This window comes from Phyllostomus discolor, chromosome 4 (genome assembly GCF_004126475.2).
Source record: "Phyllostomus discolor isolate MPI-MPIP mPhyDis1 chromosome 4, mPhyDis1.pri.v3, whole genome shotgun sequence".
In the NCBI taxonomy this organism is placed as follows: Eukaryota; Metazoa; Chordata; class Mammalia; order Chiroptera; family Phyllostomidae; genus Phyllostomus; species Phyllostomus discolor.
In genome coordinates this window covers 121,483,800-121,507,971 of record NC_040906.2, presented here as the reverse complement: position 1 = coordinate 121,507,971, position 24,172 = coordinate 121,483,800, and the positions used below count along the sequence as shown (strand labels likewise).

Genomic DNA, 24,172 nt, shown 5'->3' with positions numbered 1-24,172 from the left:
ATACACTTCAAACCAGCATTTAGGGCAATTTGATTACAGAGCATAATTCTCCACAATGGGTGGGACATTTTAACTAGACTTGCCCATTTTTTTCTTGCAGTATCATTGGAGCGTCTTTAACATGCAGTCTAATTCCACACACAGAGCAATCCCTCTGTGTTTATCAACCTCCCACAGCCTGTGAAGCACTCAGTGTGCCTCTGGCCTTTGCCACAAACATGAGGTTCAAATTCCCTCTCCTGGCCATTGGCCTGGAGGTTGGCATGATTGTTTTATTTGCATCATTTGTTCAGTATGAAATGCATCAGGACACTCACCAGCGATCCAACAGCACCACGGCACCAGATGTGGACAGATTCATTGAGTTATACCCCCGTGAGTAGGCAATCTATTTCTTATATATTTTAACTTCTTCAGGTTCTTAGAATGTAAAGTTTCTAGTAGTATAACTACTAGAGCTCTGCATTAGAGCTTTTTATAGAGTTATGTGATAGTTACGAGTACTAAGGATATTATAAGTTTATGCTGTGGCATCTGGTGTCTAAAATTAATGTGTTTGGATAGAATATGTGTTTATTAAAATATAAGAACAAGAAGCCAAAAATTAAAATAATTGATCAATTTTTTGTGTTGCCTACCTGCTGCTAAATGACCTTATTTTTTCCTTGAATTATTCATTAGCTTTTCAAGGTATAAAAATATAATTTCCTACAATAAAAAAAAATGTACAAACATAACTTTGGAGGAGAGAGAGAGAGTAGAATCAAAATGGAATATTTAGAAGAGGTCCCAGGATTTCATGTGGGGTGCTAAGGTATAAGGAGTATTTAGGGTGATCAAAGATATAAATAGAATTTTCATCAGAAAGTGTGCTCATGGTTTTGTAATATTCTGAAAGGAACATAATCTGTTCCTTAGAGATGAGAAGTGTAAGCACTGAACATTTTAAAAGTAAAATACTTCCCTGGGAATGGTGACAGAGGAAAGAAGGGATTTGATTTCCAGTTGGGAAGAGTGAGCTATGACATAGTTAACGTAGCAGGAATTACTACTGTGCTTGCACCAGTTGCCTATGATGGAGCAGGCATGTTTGTTACCTCATTAACTGTGGATGGAGATGGTAATATATTTCTATTATATAGATCGTTTATTTTTGAATGAGGCTGAAATAGTTTTAAGCAGTTAAAATTACCTAAAATGGTAGCAATATCTACCATGGTTTTATAACAAATGTGTAAACTGTTAAAAAACAATTTGACATTTGTTTCTCATTCCTGTACAGTGTGAGGGTGTTTATGAAGTGGACAGTATTCACATGTAGATATGACCTAGAGGTAAATGACTCAGCAGAAATGCTCAATTGCAAGCTAAGAGTTATAACCATAAGTTGGAGAGTCAAGGCTCCAGGCCCTTATGAAGTTCTCCGTATACTACTTAGATGTCCAAGAAGGTTCTTAATCAGTAACTAATGTTATAATTTTCAAGCTAGAGAAAACCAAAACAGAATTCTGTTTAACTCTATATGCTTTTGTATATTCCATTTATTCATATAATGAATATTTTCATTCTATACAAAGCTTATGCTGCAGCAAACTTATTCAAAGAAAACAAATATGATCTCTTAATTCTAAGACTCTATTGTCTAGTCCACATGTAAACAAAGTGCTATGACACAATATAAGAAACAAAATTCCAAAATACAATGTAAGATGAGTGCTATTGAAATAAAATTATCTTAAGAGCTTCATAATTTGCATAATTCAAGCTAAATTCTCTAAGTTCTAGTTTCAAATTTCCTAGGTAAAACTTCAATTCAGAATTTGATGTCGGGGGGCTAGAGAAAAGAATTTCTAAATATTGCTATTTTTTCAATTGCCTAGCAATCATATTACCCTTAAACTCTGCTTGCAAGAAACATGAAAATTTATTCATATCATGATTCATTAAGAGAATATTTATTAAGCTTGAAATTCTTATAAAGCAATCTTCTAGGTCCTAGGCTCTAGATAGTGAATAAAACAAAACAGAATAAGGTAGGCAAAATCCATGTCCTTATAAAATTTGCATTCCAATGAGGAAGACAGACTATAAATATACAAACATATATGTATATATATTTAATATTTTTATTTATAAAAATAATTATATTTAAGTTATATATGCATACACACATACACTGACACGTGGCAATCAAATGCTAAAGCAATAAATGAAGTGATATTAAGGAAACAGGTATATCTGTACAAGGGAGAATGTCTTTTCAACCTGTTGCAACCAGGGCAATGTGAAAGCATTAAGTCTTAATAGCCCAAGGTATCCATTGCATGCAATTAATTAATTTCTATCATATGCTAGAAGGCAACAAAAGCTGTATTGTCTTTGAGAGAAATGTAAAATAGTTACTTAATTTGTTTTATTGTTCTGTGCTTTAAATGAGAAATCTGGTTGAGACTGGCAGTATGGTCTAGATCAGTGACTTTCAACCAGTGTGCTGCAAGAACTTCTAAAACATGCATTATCTGACTACTTAGTCAGGAGCACTGACCTCTTTCCTTAGAGTGTCAAATAAAAAAGGACAACATACAATACAATGATAACCATGTAGTGTGAGTACCCTAACTTCAACCATAAATATATAGGTCATATAACACAGTTTCAGCTTATTGTTTATGTAGCATAATAAGTTTGCACCTAACTGGGCAATTCTCCCTACCAGAAATCTTTATTGTGTTACATAAGTATAGACACCTGTTGTTTTTAAAAAGTCACTTTGGAACAAAAAGGGTAAGTCATTATTATTTTTTGTAACTAATCAAAATCATACCTATTTTTGTCATATTGGCAAAATTATAATTTTTGGTGTGCCACTGAATTTTAGTAATTAGTTTATGTGTGTCATGAGATTAAAAATGTTGAAAATTGTTGGTCTAGATTGTTCTTTCTGTTATGAAATCACAGAAAATAGCACTAAAAGAAGCAAGAATAAACCATATGGATATTGGGATAAAGAACATTTTATGTGGAAGAAATAGCAAGTGCAAAGGCACTGGGGTATTTAATGTGTGTAGTGTACAAGTAGAGAGAACAAAGTTGGACAGGTGAGAGCCTACATGCTGCAGAGCCTTGTCGAACATTGTAAGTACGTTGTTTTTATACTGAGTGAGTTGGGAGGCCATTGGAGGACTTTGAGAGGAGGAACTGATGTAACTTAGGTTTTAAAAGCATCCTTCTGTCTGTGAAGTAGAGAATAGGCTGTAGAAGGTGAAGGGGATGAGTAGAAAGAAACATTAGAAAGACAATGCATTCATCCAGTAGAGAAGTGATAGCAGGCTGCACTGAGGCAGTTTCAGAGGAAGTACTGGGAGACAGTCAAATGCTGGCTGTAATCAGAAGTGTCGCCCTGGCTGGCGTAGCTCAGTGGATTGAGCACAGGCTGCGAACCCAAGTGTCGCAGGTTCGATTCCCAGTCAGGGTACATTCCTGGGTTGCAGGTCATGACCCCCCAGCAACTGCACATTGATGTCTCTCTCTCTCTCTCTCTCTTTCTCCCTCCCTTCCCTCTCTAAAAATAAATAAATAAAATCTTAAAAAAGAAAAAGAAAGTGTAGCTGACAGGATTTCCTGATATATAGTTATGTCAAACATCAGAAAGATAAAAAAAAAGAGTGGAGTCGTGTAAACAACAAGTGTTGGAGAGGATGTGGAGAAAGGGGGTCCCTAGTGCACTGCTGGTGGGACTGCAGACTGGTACAACCATTATGGAAAGCAGTTTGGAACTTCCTCAGAAAACTAAAAATGGATCTGCCTTTTGACCCAGCAATTCCATTGCTGGGACTCTATCCTAAGAACACTAAAACACCAATACAAAAGAACCTTTGCACCCCGATGTTCATAGCAGCACAATTTACAATAGCTAGGTGCTGGAAGCAACCTAGATGCCCATCAGTAAATGAATGGATCAAAAAACTATGGTACATTTACACAATGGAATTCTATGCAGCAGAAAGAAAGAAGGAGCTCATACCCTTTGCAACAGCATGGATGGAGCTGGAAAGCATTATGCTAAGTGAAACAAGCCAGGCAGTGAAAGACAAATACCACATGATATCACCTTTAACAGGAATCTAAACAACAAAGCAAAACAAAACAAAAAACTAGCAAAATATAACCAAAGATACTGAAATAGGGGATAGTCTGACAGTGGCCAGAGGGGAGAGAAGAGGGAATTTCAGGGGGGAATGGGTAGGGATTACAGGAACAAATTTGGAGGACACATGGACAAAAACTAGGGGTGGGGGGTAATGGGGGGAAGGGGGGAGGGTTGGGTGGAGGGGCTGGAATGGGAGTAGGGGGGAGAAAACTGTACTTGAACAATGATTGAAATAAAAAAAAAACAAATGATAATATATATAAAAAAAGAAAGATAAAAAAAAGAGGAATCAAACAGAATATCAAAGGCAGGACTCTTTTTTTCTAAAGAAAAATATCAAATTATAGTTGCCAGTAATCATGATGACTAGCTAACAATGTGTGTTGCACATGAAACCAACAAAAGTTCCTTATAAACAGCCAAACTACACATCCCACTGTGACCGCTTCTCCACCTGTAAGAGCGGTTAGGCCAGGACTTGAGCAGGGGGTAGGGGAAGGGAGGGGGACTTCAATCAATAGAGGCCCCTGGGGACCCAGAAGGGCATTAACTGGAACACGTAGAGAAATTTCACAGGCAAGGCAGTCTTCATTCATTCAAAATGCTGTCCATACCCCAGTCTATATACAATTAAAAATTCTCTGTTCCAGGAGGTGGCTCTCAAGACCCAGAATTACAGCTAATATTAATCTTCCAGGTCAGCTATATTATCTCTAGTAATTTTACAGAATGACCCTGGAAATTACATGATTGTGATTATACATGTACATTTTTCCTACATTTTAGACAACTGATTCACACAAAACTTATAAACAGCAGAAGTCATTGGAGGGAAAATGATTCAATATTAGGTTATTAAAAAGTAATATTCAAGTCCACAGACATTTTGGGGTGCCTTCCTAGTGCCATACACTGTGCCAAGGGAAGGCACTGAGCCTTCTAGAGAAGGCTCAGTACCTGCCTAAGAAGCTCAGAGTGTGTTATAAGAATTCTCAATTGTAGTGTCATAGAAGTTATGAGTTTTTCATAAATAAGTAGGATATTAATTTGTATTTTAAATAAATTTAATCAGATATACATTTAGCCATCCCTCTAATTTCCTTGCATGCTGCTATGCTTTTTTGAACAGAGAATGATGCTACTTATACAGCCCTGGGATTACTACCCACCCCAGGGCATAACTGTGTAAGTGTGTGGCACCCCTGAATGTCATAGTTCCTGTGGCATCTAGCAAACGGTTGGTCAGTCTGTTGAGGCAAATAATTGGACAAGGAATAAAGCTTGACCATGACCGTCAGCTAATCTTTGCTAACATGTAAGACAGACTGGAGAAAAGTAAAGTTTAAGAGGAAAGCCCTCTGAGGGCTGTTAACATTTTATTAGAGATTCTACAAACACAAGGTCTTTAGTATATAAGAGAATTTAAAACTGCATTAATGATCTCTTTGTACTCTATTACATTAAAACCCACTAGTCGATCTTGCACTTGGAGGGATCTGTTACCCATATGTGATCTTATAATATTGTACATTGTTCATATGCAAAACATTAATTCAAAGCTATGCAGATATCCCAAACATTGACATATTTCATCATATAATCATTTTTAAAAGATACATGGTAATACCACCAACAATATCACTAGGAAACCCTTGAGATGTGTTAGCGAGCTGATAAGCTTATAATGGCAGACATGAAATTTCCAAACTTCTAAGTTTTTCAAAACTCTAAGTGCACCCTGAGTGACAAATACTGTCAGTTCTTTTAAATGCAATAATGACCTTACTTTATTCATTTCTTCAGGAGACATTAATATCTATCTGAAAAACTGTATGTATGTCAGTTGTTGTTCCAAGTAAAAATGGAGTCCCATGAGAAAAGTTGCTCATGTGGTTTGCAACCCCAATAGTAACCAAAGGGCCTTTTTCCTGAGAAAACCAGTTTGTGTGAAACTGCATCTCAGCAAACTGATTCAGAGATGACATTAAAAAGACATGTATAAGAGAGTCAATAATTAAAATGAACAATTTTACTGCTTTACTGAAGAATTGTTAAGAAAAATTGGATTTGTTTTTGCAAGGGTGTGGTGATGTAAAACCATGACTAGTTGCCCAGTTTGGTGCCAATTCTTTCATTCATGCTAAAATGCTACTAGTTTTACATGCCATTATTTTTCACCATCTGTAGAAATACCAAGACACTAAAAAATGCAAATAACATCTTAGAGAATTACCATGAAATAATTTTGAATTCTCAGACTTCCTAAAAGTGTTTCTAAGACCCCCAAATATCTGTAAATTACATTTTTGGAACCATTTTAAATATAGTTAAACTGACAAAAGATATACATAGCAATAGAAATTATTTTATGAATTTTACTATTAACAATGGATTAAGTCCAATGATTTATTTTTAAATTTATATTTAAGAATTTGTTCCCATATTTATTCAGATAATATTCAATTCATTTATTACCAAAAAAACTTAGCAATGAAGATATAAGCAAAGGGTAACTCCTTTGTGCAGTACTAACAATTCCTAAGAAATTGCTTGCTGCTGTTCTAAGTGTTACCTAGAATCGTTACAATGCCTGAATTAACATGCTGTGTGTGGTTTATGACCTTACAATAAGATGCCAGCCTCCAGTGGAACCCTATGCATGGCCTTTGAATTGAATAGTTTTGTCTCCTTAAAAAAAGTTGGAAGCAATAGGCACAAATAGAACCCAAATCTTGGTTCCTGAATCCCATTCCCCACTTTGGGGCTCATTGGAGAAATTGTTGGTTCCAAGTCAGGGCAAGGAAAGCACAAGGTAAGCCAAGTAAATAAAAGCTGGTGGGATGAGGAGATGGCAAAAGAACACAAGATCCTGCTTGAATGAGCACCAGCTAAACAAATTCAGAAAAGAAAACAGAGCATTAAAAATAATAATGATGTGATGGTAACATATTATGACACATTAAAATAAACAACAAAAGAAATAAGTGAGCTCATAGAAATGTTCCTCAAAGGGAAGCAATGGGAATAGCAGGAAGTTCTTCTTTACAGAAGAATGCCAACTAATTAACATAAAACAAGTACTAGATAGAGAAAATTATCGTTTTAAATTAAAAATGTAATAATTGATTCCAGCACAGTTTATTAATGGATGCTAAAAATATTAGTTGGAAAGTTATTGGAGAACACACAGTCTGAAAGAAATGTAATGGAGTACAGAGCAGGGGTACCCTGAAAGTAGGGGGACCACCCCCACAATCTTGCCTTCAGGCAAGGATGGATGCCGGGGAGGGGGCCACAGAGTGGGAGTATAGCAGTGAAGACGCATTGCACAACAATGGCAAGTTAGCAGTCATGTCTTCCTGTAAGGAAGAAGGCGGCTGCCCCAGGCCTGTTGTATAGTGACTGTGAGAATGGGCATTGACTCATGATGAGTAGGGGGTGGGGTCAGATGCCCTCCCTGGATGCTCATGCATCATCACTGGGTACTTTTGCCCTGACTAAAGATGGCAGATAAAACAAAAATGGTCAAAGGGACTATGGAGTTGATAAAATGGTGGACACTAATACACCATAGGAAGAGCCAGGTATAAGGTCACATAGGAAGTTCCAAGCTGAGCATTTAAATTAGGGCAAGCTGAAGGTCAGTGAGGGAGACACAAGGTCAGAGGAGGTCTGCCAGGAGGTCTGCCTATGGGTCTGCCATGAGGAAGGGAGCAATGAGGAGAGGAGGTGTGCCTGGAGAAGATGGCAGCAGAGCTGATGGAGCTGCGGGGACCCACCAGACCAAGCACCCAGGCCTGTGAGACATGCTTGGAGCCAAGCCGTGACTGGGAATGCTGAGCTGTAGACTTCTGATTCTCTGAAGGGTGTTTGGAGAAGTTACTCACTTGGTATGGGACTTTTGGTACAGGACACTAGAGCTTGGTGTAAGCTCTCTCTCCACTCTGGGCTTTTGGCATTTGGATATTCTGGGCTTCTGGCCCTGTTCCCTGCATGGACAGGAACACTTGTAGAGCCAGGAAATGCAGAGCCCACCAGGAGCTTAGACCCCACAGAGGATGGGAACCCACTCTGGAGGCAGGGTCCCATGCAGGGATGGTGCCTCACTGGGCTCCACCCTCTGAAACAATGTAAAATAGCACATGGTTTCCTGAATCACTGCATGGAGGCTGAGAATAGCACACCCCAGATACTGAAGAAGGGAGCAGCTGTGAGAGGATGGCAACTCTGAAACCTACAGGGCACATTCCAGAGAGGATGGAGACTTGTTTGCATGACCGGCTGTTGGACAGATAATGATATGGGGAACTTGTGGTTATGGTTTTGGCTTGTAGTCTTTTAGGGAGCAAGGGATGTTCTGGGTCTTGTGAGAGAGGAGGGCTCTCAGCAGGGTTGCTCTCAGACCCCCAAGGTTGAAACCTTGTTAACAAAAACCTGTTTCTTTCAACACTAATTGTTGGATCATGTGTAAAGGCACCAAGTGGCCAAGCTCCAGTTTGCACGGTTACAGAATCACTCTAGAGATTACTTATTTCTTACAGGGAAGAAAGTACATTTATAAGGAAAGATCTGGCAGAGCAATCTTTCTTTTAAAATTTTTTTCACATTTTTTTATTGCTGTTCAAATACAGTTGTCTCCATTTTCCTGCCACCACTACCCCCCTACTTCCCACCCTTGATCCTACCACCCTTTGGTTTTGTCCATGTGTCCTTTATACATGCAATCTTAACCAAGTAATCAAACTTACCATCACCAGTAACAGGACAAAAGAAGTATGTGTCACCTGGTATGAATAAGTTGGAAGTACACAACACCACTTGTATAACATTCTTGCTAAAATATTCTGTCAAATCCTAATTACAGTAAAAACAATTAAACAAATGCAACTTGTGGGACATTCTACATAAAAAAAATACCATGACCCCTAAAAAACATGTGGGAGAACTTGCTCTGTATTAAAAGTCTAAAAATACTTTGCAAAGGAAATGTATGAAATGTGGATAATGGGTCAAAAATCCTATAAAAGGAAAATTTGGGAACAGCTAGAGAAATTTAAATATAGATCCTATAGTAGATAATATAATTGTATCAATGTTGGTCTCAACTTCCTTTGTGTATCTATTAGGTTGAACTATAAGAAATTGCCAATATTTGAGCCATTTCCATTGGCAATTCCAATGCAAAAATAGTTTCATATGGTTCTGTCAGATATATGTCTCACCAAATAAGCTGTAAATTTCTTGAGGGAAAGGCCTCTGTTTTCACAATCTCCAATTTGGTAGTGTAGTTTATTTATACAATGCATTGCTGATACTCCTTCCCTCAGAGGGTTATCCCACTCAGAATCACTCTGTGAAATAGGGTCTTTTCAGTATTGCAGATGAGAACACTGAAGCACACAAAAGATAAGTGACTTGCCCAAGGTCACACAATCTGTGGTACGATCAGGGGAACTGAGCCTAGGCCTCCAGACGTCAAGTCAAGTATTTGCTCCCTGAAATAATGCAGTCTTCTTTACATTGGTTTAGAACAAAGACATTATCCCATTTGACTTGAGTTATATTTTGGTAAGATCTAGGACTGGTACTATTATACACATTTGATAAATGGAGACTGTAGCTCATTCATTTAGCCATTATTGCCTCTTTTATCATATGCAGGATTTATGCCTAATTCTGCTTAGCAATGCATGAATGTGTCCTAATCTCTTCAACATGGAAACTCACTACCTAGTGCAGAGAAGGACACCTCATGGACTATTACAATGTGATAGTATGCTAAACCAATGCCAGTACAATGTGGCAGCTGTGAACGCTGAGGTATATGCAGAAAGCTCTGTGAAAGACAAGAGGAAATATTACTTTTCCCTGAAATACTGGGAAAGTCTACAAGAAGATGTGAAGCTTGCACTATGATTTGTAAAGACTTCCTCAAGTGTAAAGTAAAGGGCGACTCACAGGGAGAGGATGACAGACACACTGGTATAGATAGCACATTGTGTTCCAAGAAAAGGTTCACATATTGAATAACTTGTCCACAATCTCATAGCATGTCTATAGCCAGGCTGGCATTGGAACCCAGCCTTTGGATGTCCAGTTAATGTTATGCCTTTGCAGTGTCCTATGCAAAGGCCATAGCAGTTAATAAATGGGATATAGCCTGATACAATGCTCTCTTAGCACTCCCTAAATGAAAATATTTCACCTTTTGCTCTTTTGCAGTCTTCCAAGATGTGCATGTTATGATATTTGTTGGGTTTGGCTTCCTCATGACCTTCCTGAAGAAATATGGCTTCAGTAGTGTGGGCATCAACCTGTTGATTGCTGCTCTGGGCCTCCAGTGGGGCACTCTGGTACAAGGGATCCTGCACAGCCTTGGACAGAAAATTCACATTGGGATCAAAAAGTAAGTGTCCCTTACTTTCCAAGCATTGTGTTTTCAGAGCAACTGTTTCTCTGCTTAATCTTTTGTCAGTCAGGTTCTGAACTAGCTGGTAAATTGTCTTCCTTAAGCAATAGAAGATTGCTGGGCTCCAAGGATGCAAATCTATGCCTTGCTCTGCTGAGCTGGATCATACCTGAATGTCTGTGTCATCTCTGGTCTGACTTTAGGGTATAAGAAATCCTCTTGCATAAAATTATTCTTTTCATCTCAGGTACAAATATATCATTAGCCATTTTTCTAAGATTATTTTTGAAATGTGAACACTCTAGAAAATGTCATTTATCAGATCAACAAAAATAAATTAAAACCCTAAGTGAGATAGATAACAAACAGGTAGGTTAAAGTAAAGAAAATGTTAGAGCAACTAAAGAGCATATAATGAATGGAGGGGTAAGGAAGTGGGAGAAGACAAAAACAGGTCTGGGACAGGTGACTGATGGGGACTGTCAGGGGTAAGGGTCTCGTATTCTGGGTAAGGAGATGCTATGGTTTATTACAAGTCTCAGTTTTGTTTTGGTTTTGCATTTTCCTTAATGCATTCTTTATTGTACTCTCAGCATGATAAATGCAGACTTCAGTACAGCCACAGTTCTGATTTCTTTTGGAGCTGTCCTGGGAAAAATAAGTCCAGTCCAAATGCTGATCATGACGATCATAGAAATTACTATCTTTGCTGGCAATGAGCATCTGGTTGCTGAGGTGTTTAAGGTAAGTGTCAGAAGATTTATGCGTACCTAACTATGGACATCAGTTGTGGACACAACACGTAATGGAAGCCCTCTAGGCAGGGACAAATGTGACAGGAGGGATACCACAGCAAACAACAATAATAGTCCCCATTTAACTGAGTGCCTAATGTAAACCAGAAGGTTTATAAACATTATTTCATTTCATTATCACAATAGTGTTCTAAGGTAGGTGTTATTGTTGTTACTATTTATACCAAAAACAAACAAATAAACAAACAAACAAACCCCTGATGACCACAGATGCTAAATGATTTGCTGGAATCTAGATTCAGACCCAGTTTCTAACTTCAGAACACTTTTTATTACACTTTATTTCCTATCAATGATCAATTCCTATTTCAACTTCAACTACTAGGTGAATAGTCTTTCCTAAGGCTTTTGTCAAAGCCTTAGTCAAATTTCTTCTTTTCTGTGGAAATCTCATTGAGTACCCCAAGAATTATAAATAGAATATTTTAGGCACTCTTCAATATGTTGTATGTGCTTCTATTGAACGTTTAATCCAACAGCAATTATTTTGAAAACTTTCTAGGTGTCATGTGTTGGTGATTCTATAACAAACAAAATAATTAAGGTCCCTGCCATTATCAAATTGACAATCTAGTGCAGGAGACAGACATCAAACAAATAATCACATATCCTGCCCAAAGGCATGTGCACGTGTGTATGTGAGCACACACACACACAAATATTACTATAAATTATAATACATACTGTGAAAAATAAGCAGAGGGGGCTGTGAGAGAATGTAAGTAGAAGATCTAATTTAGGTTGTGTAAACCAGGAAAGTCTTTCTGAGGAGATAACATGACTCAGATACCGGCCAGCAGTATCTGCGGCGCTGTGGATGAATGAGACATGAGACAAATTCACATGGACTACCGAGTCCTGTGGAGGACTCGGCTCCTGTGGAGGGACGGCACAGCTACCCTCCAAGGGGAGGATTCCTTGGAGAGGCCTGGCCACTCTCTCCAGAGGAGAGCGCCCCAAGCCCCTGCCTGAACATGCTTTTATTAGGTTTTTTAGATAGGAATATAGATACAGCTTATTAACCATTGTCAGGCAGTTAGGATCAAATGATAGATAATGTTCAAAGAACTATTAGGGTTCACACTGAGTCAGGGTCTATCACCTAAAAAGCTACAAAACCTGAGACTAAACTCATTTCCTTCATGGGCCTTTTAAGAGCATTCTCAGCACAGCAGGTTTCACAGGATTTTACATATCCTTTCTCAGGCCTGATCACCCTGGGGAGCCACTGTTTCTAGCTCAGGGCTGTACCACCCTTTGTATTGTTTCAGGCTTAAATCAGGCAGAAGATTCAAGGCAGCCAAGAGATTAGGAGACTTCTCACAGGCAGAATGAGGACTCAGGCTTTGTCAAAGCTGAGGAGTGAGGGTCCATCACCCCCTCAAGTCCTTCCCTGAGGGCCTTTCCACATGATCATGCCTGTCTTAGGTGGCCCCTCCCATGAGGGATCTTACCCGTCATTGGCTAACTGACCAAGCAATGGGGGCCAGGAAAGGAGCAGAAGAGGCACACCTGCCAGGGAGATAAACTTTGTCTCCTTAGTGGATTCTGGTCCGAAGGTCTCTCACTCAGCCTTAGCCATGGGGTGGGGGGGGGGGGGTTGCAGCTCCTGAAACCAGGCAGGATGGTTCCCAACAATAACAGTTAAGCTGGGCCTGAAAGGTCCATAGGAGTTTATTCAGTATGGAAATCTTAAATAAATTAACAAAGTTGTGTAATTTTCCTACCTTAATACAAACAGAGCAATGCCTTGGGTTTGGTACTCTGAACTTTCCCTCTAAAGTCAGGAAGTATAGATAATAGGGTCAAATCCATACGGTATGCTAAAGAGGGACCTAAAATATATTTCTTCAAATGGATCTGGGACCTCAGGCTGGTTTTCATGCTATCATATAGCAGAGTGAAAAAATACAGGAAAGATAAAGGCTTTTTGAAGCTTCATATCTTTGAGCTGTAATTAAATGAACCTCACCTGCAATGTCAAGTAAATACAAAAATCATCTTTCTTTTGTATCAAGTGCAAGAACAGCATTTCACAGAGAATCTCCCTAACCTGGAGATGTAACCCACAATGTACTGAGTGCCCACGAAGGACCTGGCACTTTACAAACATGGTTTCATTTATGCTAGCTAGATAATATTTTCCCATTTTACAGAACCTGAGATTCAGAGAAGTATAGTAATTTGTCTAAAGTCACATCAGAAGGAAGTACCTGACCTAGGATTAAAAGTCCATTCTGTGTGCCTATCTTGTTTTATCACCCTTTGTCTGACATATTCTTTCTCTCTTGATCTACTTTTTTAAGTTGCTAAACCAATAAAGCATTCCTTTTATTGACTTTCCTCCTGCAATGAGATTCAGTTTCACCTCTTTTACATGAATGTTTTGCCCCATCAGGCCTCTGACATTGGAGCATCGATGACAATTCATGCCTTCGGGGCCTACTTTGGCTTGGCTGTAGCAGGTGTGCTGTATCGGCCAGGCCTGAGAAGGGGGCATGACAATGAGGAGTCTGTGTACCACTCAGACTTGTTTGCAATGATTGGTGAGTAGGGATGCAACTGGTCCACTCCTTGTCTATTTGGTTAGGCACAAGGGAAGGTTAACTCCAACATAGCAGTCAAAATCTTCAGTCTTCCAGGGAATTGAGATTTTTTCCATTAAGAGAATTTTGTAAAGACTGAAATAAATGGAAATCTGAAAGTACAATGTCTGATGAACACAGTGGATGAATCAGAACTTCCCAGCCAAACTATGAGAGTTTTTGCCTGGTCATCAAAGAAACATGTGGTCTTGCATTTTCCTGATGGAAAATGTGTTTTCTGTTGACTAGTTTTGGATGCTTTTTGTTGAGTGCTGCTTTCATTTGGTCTAATTGGGAGCAGTAGTTGTTGGAATTAATCATTTGGTTTTCTGGAAGGAGCTCAGAATAGAGAACTCCCCTCCAGTCCCACCATATACACAACATCACCTTCTTTGGATGAAACCCAACCTTTGGTGTGGTTGGTGGTGGTTCATTTCACTTGCCCCAGGATCTCTTCCATTCTACATTATTCTGAAGTATCCACTTTTCATCACCCATCACTATTTGTTTTGAAAATGGGACATTTTTGTTACATTTAAGTAAAGAATTGCATGTGGAAATATGGTGAAGAAGGTTTTTTTAGCTTAACTTATGTGGAACCCAAACATCAAAGTGATTAACACAACCAAACTGGTGCAAGTGATTTGCAATGAATGATTTGGGTATTTTGCATATGTCAGCTATCTCCCACATGGTATAATGTTGATTGTTTTCAATTAATGTCCTAATTTGATCACTATCAATGTCTACTGGTTGACCTCTACTAGCAGACCATGGAACATCATCCAATGAGAAATCTCCAGCATGAAACCTTGCAAACTGCTTTTGACACATTACATCAATCACAGAACCTTCTCTATACACTGCACAAATTGTTTTTTCATTTTAGGTGCATTTTTACCTTTCTTGAAATAATAAAGCATAATATGCTGAAAGTATTGTATATTTTCATCCATCTTCAACATTAAAATGGCTACACAAAAGTTCACCAATTTTGATAATTTTTTAATACATGCTGATGTGACAGTTGCCCCAATACAATCTAAAAAAATTGTTTTGAATGAAGTTAAAGACAACTAAGTACTACTATAACCATGTTATGGAAAAAGCCAAATGAGTTTTTTGGCCAGTCTAATACTTTTGTTTCTTTTGTTTATGCTGGCCTTCCCCCTCTCAGATAATTGAACCTACAAGCAGAGACACTGTCAGTGTCCAAGGCAAACTGTTTCTCCTGTGTCTTTCATATTAAGAACTAATATCCATTTTTTGTGTGTGATTTACTGCAGGGACTCTTTTCCTATGGATATTTTGGCCCAGCTTTAATTCAGCCATTGCTGATGCTGGAGAAAAACAGTACAAGGCTGTCGTCAACACATATTTCTCCCTCGCTGCCTGTGTACTCACAGCCTATGCCTTCTCCAGCCTCATGGGGCACCGAGGCAAGCTGGACATGGTAAGAGCATAGTAACCCTTGGGGGAGGGGAAACTTTTTCTTCTTTCCCTCTTAATTCTTCTGGCTGACCTAATAACTAAATTGACATAAGACACAATAAGAGGGGGACATAACTAAATTTTATTGTGCATGCACACACAGGGATCCATAAAAATATGGGACCTGAGGATGAATGGGAGAGTTGAGGCTTACATAGCATCTTGAACTAAAGGAGAAGGGGGTGGTGGTTTGGACTTCAAAGGGGGAGAAGCAATGGACATGGAGCTGGAGAAGCAAATGCTTGGTAAACAAATGTCTGTTGGGTCATCTTTAACAATAGGACACAGAAAGGACTTTGATCAAAAGGGACTTGCTAGGTTTCTCTCTGTCCATAACAGCTCATTCATACTAAAATGTAGTTATCTATGGTCATGGTTTTCTCCCTGGAGCAGATTTTCTATCTAAATTCTTTAGGTAGTTGGAAGGAAGGTTAAAGGTTCTTCCTGAGCCTTTTGTTTCTAAAAAAGTAAGCCAACTTAAAATAATCAATATCCCAAAATAAGACATATTTTGGAGTGGCACAGTGCTCTTTCTTATTACCCCCATTGAAGTCTCACTGAGCAATATGGATGGCTGCTGAGGCACGTAGTTCATTTCTGCAGCCCTGCTGAGCTGCCAGAACAGATCACGGCACTGCAGGCCTTGAAGGACACTTTGAAGAAATCACTACTATTCTTTCCTTTCTTCTTCTTCCAGTTTGCACCCTGGAAAATCACAAAGTGTTATCCAGAAACTGTCTAGTAAGGAATATAATCATGCAAAAATCAAGGGTATGAGACAGTTTTCTTTAATAATAAAGCTGTCTCCAAGTTCTTAGAAAATCTGAAGTAGGACATGTCAAGAGTAGAAAAAGAGAGTAGAGAATGAAAGTTGAATCTATTTTCTAAGTATAACTATTCCTTTCAAAGAAATAAAAATTAAATGTAATGTGAAATCCTGAATAAAATGCCAAAAAAGAAAAAGAACATTAGTGGGAAAACCAGTGAAATTCTAATAAGGCCCTTAAGAGTGTTAAATCAGTGCAAATTTACTGGTGCTCTGATTATGTAAGATGTTAACATTGGGGAAATTGGTGAGAGATATATGGAAACCGTCTGCAATATTTTTGCAATTTTTATATAGTCTAAAGTTATTTCAAAATAAAACAACTTTTTCAAATCCCCCAAGTTGGTCCTTTTCATTCCTTGCCTCTGAGCTAGAGCAATGGCAGCGAAAGAGGTGTCCTCGGAGCAGCCACTCTCTTCTTCCAACCTGAGCAAGGAGAAGATGCTGTCATTTGATCAGACATAGCTAGAGACATGCATTTCAATTCTTGGCAAACTGATTCATGCAGGAAAACTGAAAAAAAATGAAAAGGAAAAAACCATGTGGACAACTCTGTGGTTCTCTCTTAAAAGTTTTGGTGACCTTTCCTCCTCAGCCAAGCAGCCAGAATATGATTTTTCTGAGGAATTCTGGTAAACACAAATGGATAACTTTCTTCCAACCTCCAGTGTTCTCAGTATAGTGACATTTGTGCAAGCTGTCATCTTCCTGCGTGCATTTCAATGTCTCCACATTCCTACACAGCATCAACAGGCAAAACACTGCCAGAAAGATTGATCTGCACACTCCCACCCTTCCACTACAACTTCTATTTCTGCACATCCCTCCCCTCACTGGCCTCACTACCTGATTGCTCATATAGCACCAAGAAACCCTGGCAAGAAAGATAACATATCTCAACTGCTTGGAAGAAAGGCTTTCTCTAATTACAAAGGACACCTTTTTGAAAAGAATTAGTAGTCCTTTGAAATGAAGAATGTGCTGTGGGGTCCACGAATCCTGAATTCTTTCAGTCCTTCTGGACTCTGCCCGTTCAGTGCACTTCCCTCTGTTCCTGTGCTCCACACAGGTACATATTCAGAATGCAACCCTTGCTGGAGGAGTTGCTGTGGGCACTTGTGCGGACATGGAGATCCACCCATGCATCGCTATGATCATTGGGAGCGTGGCAGGAATGGTCTCTGTGATTGGATTTAAGTTTCTGACGGTAAGTATGACAGATGCTGAGTCACTCTTAGAAGTGCACCATCATCTTCTAACATCCCACCAGAAGACAAAAGCTATGAAAATGCCTTTCATAAACATTTCTCTTTGTTTGGGGATCATTTACCTTCAAAAGTATGATCACATTTCAGTGTGCAATGTTTCTGCTCTTTCCTGACTTCTTCTGGGTGGCAGGAAAGCATCCGATATCAGCTGTTTGTTACCTGGTATGATTGAATACTAAGTACTGTGTTCCTTTCCTCGAGGCAGTTCCATTAAAGTTTTTGGTGATATTTGTTTGCTTTGTATAGTCAGAAACTCTGTGCCCTTTTAAGGGGATGTAGGATTTCTTTAGTAGATAAGGACTGGGACTTGAAATAACTTGTTTGCAAGAGCATTTACTAAAGACTAAAAAGAACAAGTTTGCCACCAATATATTCAGGTTCTTTGACTTTAAGTGGTCTTAGATGTGGATAGAAAAGTGGACCGTAGATAAAATGTTTCTTTAGAGTCCTGTATACCTAACAAGATAATGAACCTTCCTCTTTTGTACAATTTTAGCCAATTTTTGCTACTAAACTGAGGATCCAAGACACATGTGGGGTCCATAACCTTCATGGTTTACCTGGTGTGATAGGAGGCCTCACGGGCATTGTGGCAGTGGCCTTGGGGGCATCTGACAGGTGAGTGAAAGAATGGGTTCTCCTGCCTCCCCCGCCCCATCTGATAATGTTTTCTCTCACTCTGTGAATCCAGTGATGAGAGATCTTTTTCCATAGCAGCCAGGCCAAAGTTTGTAAGTATTGTCCTTAATGAAGAGAATAGAATTGATTGGAAGATGCGTCTTAACTAATATTATCAGGGTTTTGTGTGTGTGTGTGTGTGTGTGTGTGTAAAGTAACAGTGTTAAATTTCTCTACCATAAGCACCTGTCTTCTAGCAAATAGGATAATTTGATAATCACAATCAGATTACAGTAGGCTTACTCTCTTACTTGATCCCCACAAAGTGGGGCATATAAAGCATATGTGATGAGCTGAGCAGGCATTTTCATCTGATCCACACACAAAAAGAAGGAGTTACTGTATCACAGAAAGCACTTGGATCTGGAGAATCAGAAAGACTGGCATTTGGGTCCAACTTTACTACTAACTAGTTATGTGGTCCCTGACAAGTCACTCAATCTCTCTGGCTCTGTTTCCTCTTCTGTAAAATGGGAGAATGGTACTATGTATTCTTTAAAATCCCTAGCAAACTTAGATTCTTCCCGAAGGGGTCGTAAATATTATTTAAATAGCCAGAGGAAGAATGGCTGTTAATCAAATCCAGGAAAATGAAAGTGATGTTATAAGCCATCAGTTGTCACTTTTAGGCAATGAGACTGAAGCAATTTTATAGGGGTATCATCCATGCAAAACAGCTTGGAAGATCATAGTAAGTGAAACAAAAGCAAAATGGTCAATTTCTAAAACTGATTGAAAGCATGAAGAAATGATGAATGTGTGTTTGAAAATGCCTCTAGCTAGGGTTGCATAATTTGAAAGAAAAATCTTTTCAATTTTAGCCAATTAAATTTTAACCCTATTAAAACCAGTAATGATACATACTTGAAAAACTTGCTTAATCACATTTTTACTGAATAGAAAGTTTGCTTCTTTCATGTATATAGTTGACCTTTTTTTTTTCTCTCTGTGTTTTATTTTTGTACTCCTTTTGCTAATTTGGCAGACAACTCCAGAAATAGTACATTTTCTTTCAGTTCCTTCCACCACTTAACAGGATGTTAAGACCAAACACTAGTGTTTTAAGGCAAATCATGTGTGATAAAAGCATGTGTCAATGAGCTCAGCTCCTAAGTGTTGATACAATGTATAAACACTGCAAACACTCTGAAGAGGTGCCCACTGATTCGGAATATAGGAATTCTTGCCCATCAGTCCTGGACCAGTTCCACAGATGCGATAAAACAAGTCTATCTGGCTTGCAGGCTTGGTTTGACTGGGCAGCCACATTTGGGGTAGGTTTCATGGTTGGGAGTCTAGTCCTTGGGCATGTGTTTAGTAAAAACTTCTTAATTTACTAAGGGGGAGTTAGAGTGGGGGGAGAGTCTTAGAAGGTCCATTCAACTGGGTGAGGTTCACACATTCCATGCACCATGTAATATACTCCAAGAGCAAAAACTATTAACTCAGACATGTCTATTTAGAATTCTTAAATGTAAACCAGGTTTCTCAGTAAGCATAGGATAATGAGAAGTTAATATTCTTAAGGGACATTTTTTTTCAAATAATGCAGCCTAACTTTAAAAATGTCATTGATTTTGTTTAAACAAGTGCTTTTCAAGCCTATGTCATCATGGATCACTTTTAATAAAAAAATGTGTTTTAATACCTTGTAAAAAATCTTGGTAAATTCTGGTGAAATTAACAGTAATTTTATATCAGAAGAAAATCTAGCAAATATGGGTATATTAAATATTAAATCTCACTAGTAATCAAAGAAATACAAATAAAAATAAGTTATCAGTTTTCAGTTATTAAACTGATAAAGATTAAATGAATAATAATATCAAATGGTAGGTAAAATAGAGAAATGGGGATATAGATTGTATATTTTCAATTTGGAATAACCCTTAGTGGTTTATCACCTTCAACCAATAATCTCATTTCTAGATAGGTTTCATTATTGGGGAAGTTTACAGTGTTCATAAGAAGATATATTCTCACAATCATTTTTTAAAAATATACAGCATTGGGAGCAACCTAAATATCCAACGTGTAGTGGGATAATTATAGTACATTTATATAATACAATATTCTGTAGCAACTAATATTATAATGCAAATCTACATTTATTGACAAAAAATACATTACAAATTAATGGGAGCATTAGTATTATAACATGATTTCATTGTTATAAAAGTACATGTTTTATATTTTACATTTTATATTAATAGGATTTGAGGGAAATTAAATTATTTCCTTTCTTTTTTATATTAGCAGTTTCTAAAATTTTCACAATGATTATGTGTTACTTCTATAATTGTTTATATAGTAGAAAAGTTTTAAACCTTTTAAATAAAGGGGGAAAAAGAAATCTGAATTTAGTGCATTTTTTTCCTTGAATGATGAGGATGAAACACCAATACACTCATGTTTCCAATTGTTTCTTTTTCTGTAATCACTCCTTCAGTCTTTCAACAGCTGGTTATTAATTGTCTGCTAAGAGAGAGGCATGCTAAGGAGACTCCTGCATTCCTAGTGCATTTGCCACTCATGTAATACCCTTATGCATTTCAATAACTTATTATTACGTTCTTCCATTCCAAAAATTTAAGTATTTCTTATTCATTTCATTTTAAGGTGACTACTTCTAAGAAGACATATAGCAATATACTTTAGTATCTTCAATGAGCTCTCCCTACAATAAATGCTAAAATGAGCTTTTCTGACCTTACTGACTTTTGAATTTCATTATAGTTCCTTTTAGGATGGGGTAAAGACAGATAGAAACTCATGGTTGTTTTGTATATTACTGTATCCTCAGTGCCTAGAAGAGAAACTGCATGGACAAATGCTCAATAAATATTTGTTGAATGAACCAGGTCATGGATCAAACCTGGCACAACATTTTTAGAAAATACCAAACCCTTTCTAAGGAAAACCTTTCCATCATTCTGAAGAAAAGGGTTGTTCTAGTTCAAGTGCTTATGAGAAATTTTTTATGTTAAGAATTTCAAAGAAAATAAATATGTGATTTAAAAAATGTGAGGCATGTTTGTGCGCTGATCTGTAATGCCATGTTCTGGCCTGAAGATGGCAGGCATGCACGCCCTCAAGAGATGAGTTTTGCTTGCTGATGTCTTGCTGCAAAAACAAGATTCTTTCCTTTTGGCTTCTTAGGTCTACCCCTGCCATGCAAGCAGCCGCTCTAGGTTCTTCCATCGGAACAGCAGCTGTTGGAGGGCTGGTCACAGGTCAGCATAAAAGTAAACACTCCCCTGTACACATGCTTTCAGCATAATAGATTATTTACAAACATTGGTTGGTAAATTTGAAAATGTGCTAATCTAACAATAATCGTGTAAGCTCAAGGGGATGATTTTATAACACTAGTCATTAACTGAAAGTTTTTTTTAAATAAAGTCTTTAATTACTTACACAAGTAAGCATTCCTTTTCAGCATCATAACATGATGTATTTTCTCCCCACCTTCACAGGTTTAATTCTAAAGATTCCTATCTGGGGACAGCCATCTGATGAGAACTGCTATGATGATTCTGTGTTTTGGGAGGTACTGTGCAGTGTTCTAAATAAGGATGTAAATTATGATTTCACCTGTGAAAGCTTTGCTCACCTCAAGCCTACATGTGCATGTGTGTGCATTCATGTGATGAAATTGGATGAAATCAGTATTTATAGAGAAACATTAAGACAATGTATCCATACAGATAAAATCAGAAGGTATGGTATTTTTCAAGGTAGATGTTAGATGAAGAAAAGACTGAAGCAACTGCCCTTTCTCTCCTCTGAGAATTATTTAAAAATTCACTCATAAAAATAGTAGGGACCCTGAGCATGAAATTTTATACCATACAGAATAGTAGGTGAAAACTGGTGGAACATGGAAGGTGGAAGAAACTCAGTGAGTACACAGAAGTTCTGTGAATAACAAAATATGAGCCTCTTTCTATCCTCCAGTTTCTACCTCTTTGCTCCATTGACATTTTCTCCCAAATTATTTCCTGCAAAGCCTAAGAGTGTGAGATGCTTGAGTGTGTTCAATGAGGTTTTCAGGTGAACAGGCCGGAAAGAAGGAATGTAGTCATGGAGGGAGTGGTAAACATTTTTGTTCTTTTCTTTTTCACCAACTCAAGCAATTTTTATACTGTGTTCTTTCTAAGCATGGATAATAATTATGGAAAGTGCCTTTGTTTTGGTACTAAGCTCTGACCAGCCCATTAAAAGAAACTATAAAGTACATTAATCTTGTTTTCTTTCAAGGTCCCTAGGTGGAGAGAACACGGCAATCATTTCCACGAGCATAGCGGCCACAACCAGTTGGAACCTGACCTCTAATACCATTCTTCTGCCTCAACTTCCTTTCTCTTTATCTACAATAGACTCAAGTTTAAACAGACAAAAAGCATCCAATGAGAGTATAGATGGGAGTGGAAGATCCTGAGCCCCAAATGTTTAGTGTAAAAATGTCTTATAATCTGGTGTTGTCTCTTGGTATTCATTGATTGTTTAGTTGAGGAACTATATGACTCATAAAACAGATGGTCAAGACTAAGTTTGGCCAGTGGGTAGGTACAGGGTTAACGTTTGATGTATTCGTGTAATTTTTCCCCATGGAGGTAGATTTATATAGAATCAACACTTTCTACACATGTCAGTTTCTTAAATGTAGTTACTGTGTCTTCAGTTCCAAAAATGATAAAACTGGAGCCAAAGAAACAATGATGTATATAAGAATTATGTATAGAAAGACTAGCCTTAGTTGCAAATGTTTTTATCTCATCAAGAAAGGACATCAAAAAAGGAAAACTACCAACTGTTATCATTTCTTAAAAGAAAAAGATGAGTCCAACATCACAAAAATGGAAAGGACATAGATTCAGAATAAAAGACAATCATTTCAACTGAATAAAATTTAACCCTCATAATAACAAAATGAAATAAAAACAATAAAGTATCAACACTTGTACTTAAAAAAAAAAAGACTGCAAGGAAACTCCACCTACTTTACTTTCTGAGTCGGGGTTTACATGCCAAGCTAATTAGTTGTCTCTAACCTTTCTCCCCCGAATTTCCAGAGAAGCATGCACATACATTCACATGCATCAATACATACAATGTATTCATCACTGTACCTGTACATAGCACAGGTTCAGAAAAAGATATATAAAAAATGTATGTTTGTAAACCAATAATACAATTGTTTTTGGTAATGCTTTTTTGATTTAAAAAATGGTTGGGTTAGTAATATTATGTTTTTGCTTGAATAATTCTTATGCTTAATTTCTTTTGTATGTATACTATTTGCATAAACAGCTCAAATGCTGTCTGACTGAAGTCTATTTTGTATAAAATTCCAAAGGATTAAATGTTATTATAAAATAAAGTATTAGTCTTTGGCTCTCCTTTCTTTGGAGGTTAAAACTCATTTTATCAATAGCAACATAGTATTATCTTTTAATGAAAGTTATGAAGGAGAAATAAAAACAATGTATCCTAGAAATCATCCTCCAGCTTTCTGTCTGGGGAAATCTGTTAAGTGACTCCTCCTCCCCTAATAATGGGGTAGGGGGAGTTTCCAGCAGATTTCGGGCTGTTCTTAAAGTTTTGGCAGGCCATTCTCTCACTAGCACATGAAATCAAGATGGTCGTGGGTTCGGAAGTGCATTTAAAGTATTTGCTTATGAACTTCCTCAGTCAGAATAGAAAAGTAATTAAAGTACTGTCTCAATTTTTCCGCCTTGGACCAAAAAGTAAAGAAAACCAAACGAGCTCATATTCTAAGGGAAACTGATTACTTTAGTATTTTCAGTTGTTCTGGATATGGAAATTTTATTACTTCCTGTTCATAAAGTTTATAACACAAATTGGTATGTAATATAGCCTTTACCTGAGGGTTAAATCTTTCTTATTTTTTATGAGTAAGCATAAATGGCGAACCAGAGGTGAATAC

The 24,172-nt window shown here is 37.7% G+C and overlaps 1 protein-coding gene across 1 annotated transcript; it reads left to right on the top strand.

The window, feature by feature from the left end:
• Positions 1-218: 218 nt before the first annotated feature.
• Positions 219-23,966, top strand: RHAG (Rh associated glycoprotein). The gene is made up of 10 exons (XM_028510325.2): positions 219-375; positions 10,373-10,556; positions 11,153-11,303; positions 13,773-13,920; positions 15,246-15,412; positions 17,346-17,483; positions 18,041-18,162; positions 21,382-21,455; positions 21,699-21,772; positions 22,483-23,966. The coding sequence occupies exons 1-10, from the start codon at positions 219-221 to the stop codon at positions 22,555-22,557; spliced, it is 1,290 nt and encodes a 429-aa protein (XP_028366126.1). The 3' UTR covers positions 22,558-23,966.
• The last annotated feature ends 206 nt before the right edge of the window (positions 23,967-24,172 follow it).

What these genes read in the sequence shown, in the direction of transcription:
- RHAG (XM_028510325.2), top strand. Translation starts at nt 219, where the DNA reads ATGAGGTTCAAATTCCCTCTCCTGGCCATTGGCCTGGAGGTTGGCATG. An exon ending in TTGGATTTAAGTTTCTGACG is followed by an intron (nt 17,484 to 18,040) that starts GTAAGTATGACA and finishes GTACAATTTTAG; the next exon opens with CCAATTTTTGCTACTAAACT. An exon ending in GCCTTGGGGGCATCTGACAG is followed by an intron (nt 18,163 to 21,381) that starts GTGAGTGAAAGA and finishes TTGGCTTCTTAG; the next exon opens with GTCTACCCCTGCCATGCAAG.